Genomic DNA, 8,589 nt, shown 5'->3' on the forward strand with positions numbered 1-8,589 from the left:
ATACATCTATCTGTATTTTCATTTCATTTTCATAGGCCCACAAACCATCTTCTGCATCTAGCGTAACTAGAAGCAAGATTCCCAGGTTTAATTTACAACTGACTTGCTATGTGGCCTTGGTCACATGATTAAACATTACATTTTCAAAAATCAGCCCTTACTTTCAGCTGCTCTGTTTCAGACACTTCAGATCTGATTTTCTAGTGGCTTGCACCTCATGTAGCCATGTCCACCTGTGCAAAAATGAGAGTTTTCTGACATGGTAGTGCTTGACACCCGCAGTGCAGATGCAAATAGCCATGCAAGGTACGAAGTAATGGCATTCAGATCCTTGTTTCTCAAGATGGGTATCCAAATACACACACATCCAAATTAGAAGCTGCTTTTGAAAAATCTGAGCCTTAAACCTTTCTGTGCCTAAGTTTCCCCATCTGAAGAATAGGTCTAATACCACTTAACCTATTTCACAGGGCTCTTGTGAGATATACTGAATTACTGTTTCCCCAAAGGCCCTTCAAATCTTTGGAGAAAGGTGGTACGAGCCATATTCCGCAGTCCTTACTCAGGCACAGCTTCCAATAGGTGTATGGGACATTTGCTTGAGTGATATCTGCAGGATTTGGCACTAAGTGGAAAGCATTATCTCCTGTGTGACCAAACAGCCACACAACTGTAGGTTAACAAAGTATCTTTGAGACCAAATATATTTTAGATTAATCTAAGCCTAAATACGTAGATAAATTTAACTTCAAGACATATAAAACATAAAACTGAGAACAAACATTTATGAAATCAGGTTTATTAAAACTTTTCTACAAGTCAGACTTTATCATCTAGGTTTCCACATATATACATATGTACAGGTTGGACATAGTGTTTTTAGCTTTTGTGGCAGCTTTTCCACCAATATATACAGATTTACTTTTTTTAGGTTTAAACTGTATCACAGATACAAATGTCAAGCAATCATGAGCGATTTAGTGCAATACAGGTACTTCACCCTTCTCTAATGCTCATGATTCTGTCAAGTTAGTATTGCCAACAATAATTCACATTAAACTGCTCTTCAACACCTCAGTTATTAAGACGCACAAACAACAGCAACTCCCTCCCCCCTCAAAACAGTAGGATATATGTACAAAGTACACAGTACATGAGGTATACATGGCATTCTCACAATGCATGGTGGTATGGTAGCTTGCCAGGGGTTAGTCCTTAAAATAACTGCATCATTATAGTGCTATTCTGTCAATGTACAGCACAGTCATTTACCCGTTTAACAAATTCATTTTAGGAACTGTTTATATGTCATCTTAGTGAACCACTTTTAATACAAGTTGATATTTCTGTACATAATCAACCAGGCACACACATGAAACAAAGCAGAAATCTTAGGCAGGACTAGGCTTTACTTATCCCCGACCCAGGAAAGCAATGATTATTTAGGTGTATTTATTATCCACATAAATTTGAAATATTATGCATAATCATGTAAAAAAATTAAGAAAAACAAATGTAGCCAGAGGCAGATGATACACCTGAATAGTCAAGTACGGATGTCTGGAGAATTTAAGTTTCAAGACCAACCAAGTTTTTGTACAGGATTTTAAACCTAAGAGACAGTGCCTTGTAAAACTAAGCTATCAGGAAACAGAAGGGTTCACATATCCTATACAAGACCCTTCTCTCTCTTTTCTAAGACAAGGTGCTCCAACCTATGGTGTTGTGTTTTGGTACACGAACATGTGCTAGCACCCTGAGCTTACAAGAGTATAGAATTAGATATTCTTTGTCACAGTTAGGCTTAAATAAATTAAAAATGCATTTTATGTTCAGGGAGACGGTATTATATGAAATCCAACTGAGAGGTCAGGTATCTTCTCCTCCTTAAAGGGTTACTGGACTAATCTGCCAAAAGCAGTAGAGGAAGACAATAGTGTACATTTAATTATGGATGGATCTTTAATAGCTTCATATAATATACCTGCTAATAGCAGGATCTACCTGACAAGTGAGCAGGTTGTTGGACTTGGTGGGTCAAGACCTCCCTCCACCATTAAAGTGCACTTATAGTCAGAAAATTACTCTATAAAACTGGCAACAACATGCTTCTTACTGATTCCTCTCTTATTAATTTCCATGTCAGATTTGGTCTTCCCCCATTTAGTCTTTTCACCATCAGGGCTACACATTCCACTTAATACCTATGTGGGAAAATGGGAGGCCTAGCTTCTTTTTGTCTGTCTCTTACATCACCAATAATAAGATTCTGCAATCAAAGATCACCTGGCAATTGGATGGTTGATGATGATGCATGAGGCAGAATAGATTCCAGCTGGCTCTTCCACAGCTGTATTGGCCCTGCAGTGCTAATAGTAAGCACTTGCCAGCAGAGTAAGCAGATATGACTCTGGATCCGCTGAGTAAATAGTTGCCTGCCTTGTTTATTTACTTGTTTTTTAAACATAGTCACTTTTCTGATTATAATGACACTTTAGAATGCTGTGCATTTGTAATGTGGAAAAATGAAACCCTAAAAAGATGCCATGTGTGAGAACTGTATGAGGTTTTTGGAGATTTCAGGACTAACAGAAGAAGGAACTTATATCATCACTGTCTCCATGATGCTCTGGAACAATCTGATCAGAAGTTCCTACATCCTGGTCTACATAGCCAGGTTCCAAAACTGCTTCAAACCAAGGATGAAGCAAGATCTCTGGAGCAGTGAGTCTTTCCGAGGGTTCCCGTCTCAGCAGGCTACGAATGAGGCATCTGGCTTTGGGAGAGACATGATCAGGAATACAGAACTGTCCACGGCGGATTTTAGAAAACAGAGTACTAGGGTCTGAGTCATGGAAGGGATAGCGTCCTACTAGGAGGGTATACAGCATTACTCCTAAACTCCAAACGTCAGCTGATTTTCCAGAGTAGGTCCCTGTTGTGTTCAAGATCTCAGGGCTGACATATGCTGGGCAGCCATGTTTATCTGACAAGGCATCATCTTCCCCCTTGATGATGTGAGTGTCTTCTAGGCTTTCTAGTCTCAGCTGAGTCCTGAGGAAGAGAGAAACAGACGTACAGGTTACAAAACTGTTTTAATAATGAGCACAGAGATAATTTAACACACAAGGCTGTCTGCTGTTACAAACCCTACCGCAGTACTGTGACCAAAGAGAGAAAAACTTAGTTGTGAACATGTAGCAGAGAAACTCAAGAGCGCTAGACCTGACCCAAGTACAAAGGTACAGCTACAGTATCAATGTCACACAATACCACATACTATGGGGAAAATAATGTTATTTGTAACCTATATATTGTTAAAATTCCACAATCGAGGAATACCACCGAGTGCCATTCTACCTAGGTTGTACTGTAACTGTGCTTGGTTAATTTACTACAGTGTTATTACTATTTCCAGTTTAACAACGAGAATGCACCATATAGCAGCATGCTTTTTTTAAATCTCAAAGTCCAGATCCCTTTTGCACACACAATCATGATTAATCCTCCTGCTCACTTATATTTTTTTCCAGATGACATCACATGTCATGCTTCAATGGCCATGTCTTTCTGCAGGTATAGGCTCATCCTAGTTCCTAACACAGGTTAAGTAGAAAAGTTTTACATTAGCTGAGCAGCCATTCCTTTGCTCTTGAATGGCTCTGTTCTGCCTTACAGCTTAATGGTGCGTAAATGCATTAACTGCGGTGTGTCCTCAATGTGACTTCCTATCATAATGTAAAATACCCATCGGTTCTGTAAACGGAAAATATGACTCAGCCTATGCTGTTGGCCTCTGATTGGCTGCTGTAGCACTAAAACATTGCACCTGTGCTTCTTAGACTAAGAGAGTCTCCTAACATTGCTTAACCCTCTTGTTACCAAATTTGACGCATATGACATTAGCCTGTGCAATGCACATTTCCAAATTAGAAAGACTGCATGCAATGTAGCATTTCAGCAAGGGTTTTATCTTAGCATAGGTGGGAAAAGCTGCCACAGTTTCCTTCAAGAGAGTTAACATTTTTTTTTTTTAAAAGCAGGAAAAATATAAGAGGCACTGTTGGAACAGCTATCTCGCTTTGTGCTTCAATAAATTAAAACTTAAGAGATACTAGCCAAGTTAAAATTATTTTAAAAAGTAAATGTTCTTATGTTTTACTGGGACCTTAGTTATTACTAGTGAAAGAATTTTAAAAATGTTCTTCTCATGGTTAATGTTGTTTACTCACTGCAGTTTTAATGAGAATAATAAAGTAGCTCCTTTCAGTTTTGCATTGTGCCATGCTGCAACACGAGGGCAGCAGACACTGCACAGAAATGTTTGCGTAAAGATTTTTTCCCTGTCTGAATAATTTTAAAAAAATAAGAAATAGTTCTACCAACCTAGATTTTATAAATCTAATTTTTATAAAGCCTATACTTTGGGCTAAATTTGACTAGACAGTGTCTCTTTAAGCCGTACGTTCTACAAGGAGCTCATTTAACATTTGGGTTCTCAACATAAGATGTAAACCTCCTTCAAGATGCAACATTATGTACCTCATTTTAACCCCTTCATTTCTTTCTGTGTGTGCGTGTGTGTGTGTGTGTGTGTGTGGAGGGGTAGGAGGCTATGACCACATGCAAAGTGCATCACATTATGCGGCATTTAGGTCTTAAAATAGGGACCCTGTCCTCTGTAGAGGAGGAGAGATAAAAGCTTCTACTTTCACTGTAAGTGTAACTTTGAGTAAATTGAGTCTAAACTATACTAACAGAGTGACGGAAATGTGATTTTACAGATCCCTTCTGCAAAAGAAATTGAAAACCGAAGCCCTCATCCTGCTATGAGATCTGTGCTGGTAGATCCCTGCACTGATTTCAGTGGGGCTTTGTAAAGGGACAAGAGTCTATCCGCAAAGGTCCAATTACAGTACTGCAGCCTAGATTCCTTACACGTTTGTTTTTAAATCAGAGTTGTTTTCCCTTTGTTTTATAATGCCCCAACCTCGTTTCATTTACTGTCTGTGCCTTTTTCTCATTTCACTTTGAATCTGATGTTCAAATGCAATGTGTTTTGACATCTGGAGCTAATAAGTTCTCAACTCATTATCTGTTTGTACACCAAACAATTTAATCTGAACAGCTGCTGAATCAGACAGGAACCTATGCAAGGTAAGTTGTACACAAACTCAGAGGAAAAATAAATATTTATAAATCAGAGCCATGATGTTAGGCATGCGCACGCATCCCCCCCCAGCCCCCACCCCACACCAAGTTGTACACAGGACAATTTGCAGAGGACAGCTGGTTTAGAACCCTATTTCACTTCTCTACAGTGTTTCCCCCCAAAAGAAGCTGCCTTTCCTCTAGTCCGCTCTGAAGGTTTTGCAGAACTTTGATTCACTTGGATAGAGTTCTCCTCTAGAAGGGCTATTCCTCCCCGCCACCTTCAGAAAGGCCACTCAGTGAGCATTACTTACCTTTCTTCAGTAGAAAAGACAAATTTCCTGAGCTTGAGGTCACCCAGCACAATGGCTGATTGGTGGCAGTGAGCTACAGCTGAGACGATCTGCTTGAAGAGCTTGGCAGCCTCCTCTTCTCTCAGCCTTTTACAGCTCCTCACATAGGAGTGCATGTCCCCAAAGTCCTTCTCAAGGAAAACATAGGCCTTGGTGTCGCCCAGAATCACTTCCACTACCCCAGTGATATTCTTATGAGATGGCAGCTGAACATAAAGTCGAATTTTGTCCTGGTAGTGTTTGAGAGGGAACACCTGTAAAGACAAAATTTAAAAAAAAAGGTCTCCATTACCAGGAGTGCTAAAGCTGGTCTACCATACAACAAATTTCCACAGACAATGCTGAGACAACTAGATGGGAGCCAGCCCTCAATATCAACTATGTTAAAAGCCGCTACTGAGATAACTTCCAAAAATATTCAGATATTGTTAATCTGAAAGAGAAGAAAACTTTAAGAACAACTGATGATTTTGCCTTTCAGTTACTCCGAGGTTTCACCGCAGGGTGATCATGGTTACACTGTAAAGTCCTAGTATGCAAACTGAAATAGGTGAAAGGATTAAACCCATGGATGTTTAATTCAGGGAATGGCAGGCAGGCGGATGTTTTGTAAGGATTTGACAGAGTTCTCTTGGTGACCTGCTAAGCTTCGTTAAAAGTTACTCACATCCTAGGCCTGACTGGAATCAGTGACACATATGGAATGTCATAATTTCTATTCATTTGATATCTCCATGGAGAAACTTGGGTACACAACTTACAATTCCCACTTCACATCCTTCGTTACCCAATATTACAGTCATTAAAACCTCCCCCTTTCGGCCCATCGGTCAAGGAAGGGTTAGAAAATAGTCCTGATCATCATTCCAGCCAGGCAGCAGGTGGCGGCAGTAAACTCAGAGTCAGCAACCAGCCCATTCAGAAATAGGTCCAAGAGAACAGACAAGCATAGTGTGCTCTTTAAAAGCCCTGCTGACATCTCATGGAAAACTCTGCAAGCAGGGCTAGTCAGGAACAATTCTGCTGTGTGTCATTGTCAGCAGGGAACAGAGGGAGGGAGCAGTGCTGATGGGGCTCCATTTGGCCCTCTCTTTTTAATCTAAAGCATTTGCATGGAAGACTGTTTCTCCTGAATCTGTCTGCTTCTCATCTTTTTATTTCTCACCTTACAAGCCACAGTCCTCTCCACATCTACTAACTATAGCGACAGTCACTGTAATCCAATGAGATCAGAGGGGGAGCCCGATACCGCCCCAGCGCGGATCTAGGCGGGGGAGGCAGCCCCACTCAGAGAGCAGATCGAACTTTTCTCACTAGCGAAGCCGGCTCGAAAGTCACCAGAACTCCCCCAGCCTGGCTCCGCTTTACCAGACCTCAGCCGGGCCAGTCCCTGCCTGCCACCGCCTCCCCATCCCACCGGGCTGCCCATCCACAGGCTCTGTGGCTGGCACAGATCAATGGGAGGGCGGTGGCGGCAGAACAATGTATATAGTGTGTGTGTGGGGGGGGGGGTGCTGAGAGCCCCTGTGTCTGATGCAAACCCCTTCAAGCCAGGGGTGCAGCAGCAGCCCCGCACCCCTAGTTCCAGCACCTATGGGGGAGCCCAAAGCCTGCAGTTCCCGGGCTGGGCGAGGGAACAGCAGCTGGCCTCCAACCCCCGCCCCCCCGCAGCCGGCTGATCCCCCCGGGGCAGCGGGCGCCTGGCGCTTACCTTGCAGCGCAGCTCCTGGCCCGTGTGGATGTTGAGCGCCCGGGACACATGCTCCCTGTCGGCCAGGGGCAGCAGCAGGTAGCCGGCGATGAGGCTGGGGCTCTGGGCGCTGCCCGGCGTGGGGCCGCTGCCCGGCGAGGCGGGGGCGCACGGCGAGCCCGGCGCGCTGAGACAGTCCTGGGGGCTGCTGGGGCACTCGGAGAGCCGGGGGCCCTTGGCCGCCGGGGCGTCCTCGCTGGAGCCGTCCGGCAGCAGCAGCCGCTTGGAAGGGGCGCTCCGGCAGCGGGCGGCCGGCAGCAGGAGTCCCGGGCTGCGGGGCTGCGCCTTGCGGCTCATGGGGACGGAGAGGCGGGCAGCGGGCGGCGGCACACGGCGGAAGGCGGCCGGGCGAGCGGCTTCCCAGCGGGTTGTCCCCGGCCTGGGGCGCGCCCCAGGCACATAGACGGTGGGGAGGGGTGGCTCCCACGGCGGGTCCCCGCGGCAGGGCAGGGCAGGGCAGGGCAGGCGGCGGCTGCAGGGAAGGGCTCCGCGGCGCGTCCCCCCCAGAGCCGGGCGGGGGCAGAGGCGGCTGGAGCGGCGGGCAGGTCGGTGCCTCTCGCCTCCCTGCTCGGCGCGCGTGTGTGCAGCGAGCGCGGCCAGCCCGGACTGTGCCCTCCCGGCGTGACTCACCCCGCACACTCACGCGCGGGCGAGCTGTCAACAGGGCAGGGTTGTGCAATGGCGAGGAGGGCGCATCTCCCCCCGCGCCTGCCTCCAGCAGCCAGGCACAGCGCGCCGAGCAGCAGCCGGGAGCTTTTTCCACGGCCGCTGCCAAAGACCGGAGCTGGAGAGCTTAAAAGTTCCCCTGACGCAAGGGGAAGTGGGCAGGGGCCAAAGGAGCGAGGCCCGCTCCCATTGGCGCTCCCGCCTCATTCAGGACCCAGGGGATGACTGAGGGAGACTGGGACGGGCCAAGGCGGCTCTCGCGTATCGCACAGCAGTGCATGCAACGGGAGGTGTGTGTGTGTGTGTGTGGGGGGCATGCAGCTGTGGTGTGTCACACCCCAGCAGTGTGCGCGCGGGGTGCGTGCGGCTCGGTGTCACCCTCCGGCAGAGTATGGAGTGCGCGCGCGGGGGCGCGTGCAGCTCTGGTGTGTCCGACTCCCGCGATGCATGGGGGTCAGGTGTCCCTGCCGCTCTGTGTCACCCTCCAGCAGGCAGTGCCTGCAGTCTGGGGGGGGGGGGGGTGCATGCAGCTTTGTGTGACCTTCCAGCAGTGCATGCAGTGTGTGTTGCGGGGTGCATGCAGCAGGGGGTGGGGGTGTGTGCGGGGCGGGTGCGTGTGTGCAGCTCTGGTGTGTCCCACTCCAGCAGTAAATACCATTCCTCGTCAGA

The 8,589-nt window shown here is 46.8% G+C and overlaps 1 protein-coding gene across 1 annotated transcript; it reads right to left on the reverse strand.

The window, feature by feature from the left end:
• Positions 1–783: 783 nt before the first annotated feature.
• On the reverse strand, positions 784–8,013 carry TRIB1 (tribbles pseudokinase 1). Its single transcript, XM_077809799.1, has 3 exons — positions 7,216–8,013; positions 5,466–5,758; positions 784–3,054 (listed from the first exon to the last, which is right to left on the reverse strand). Exons 1-3 carry the CDS (start codon positions 7,549–7,551, stop codon positions 2,586–2,588), a joined length of 1,098 nt encoding a protein of 365 aa, XP_077665925.1. The 5' UTR covers positions 7,552–8,013; the 3' UTR covers positions 784–2,585.
• Between the last annotated feature and the right edge of the window lie 576 nt (positions 8,014–8,589).

This window comes from Eretmochelys imbricata, chromosome 2 (genome assembly GCF_965152235.1).
Source record: "Eretmochelys imbricata isolate rEreImb1 chromosome 2, rEreImb1.hap1, whole genome shotgun sequence".
Classification (NCBI taxonomy): Eukaryota; Metazoa; Chordata; order Testudines; family Cheloniidae; genus Eretmochelys; species Eretmochelys imbricata.

Excerpts from the sequence above, each read along its gene's own strand:
- TRIB1 (XM_077809799.1), bottom strand. The coding sequence starts at position 7,551 with ATGAGCCGCAAGGCGCAGCCCCGCAGCCCGGGACTCCTGCTGCCGGCC. Across the intron at positions 5,759-7,215 it reads GCCAGGAGCTGCGCTGCAAG|GTGTTCCCTCTCAAACACTA; the intron begins GTAAGCGCCAGG and ends TTGTCTTTACAG. Across the intron at positions 3,055-5,465 it reads GTCTTTTCTACTGAAGAAAG|GACTCAGCTGAGACTAGAAA; the intron begins GTAAGTAATGCT and ends TCTCTTCCTCAG.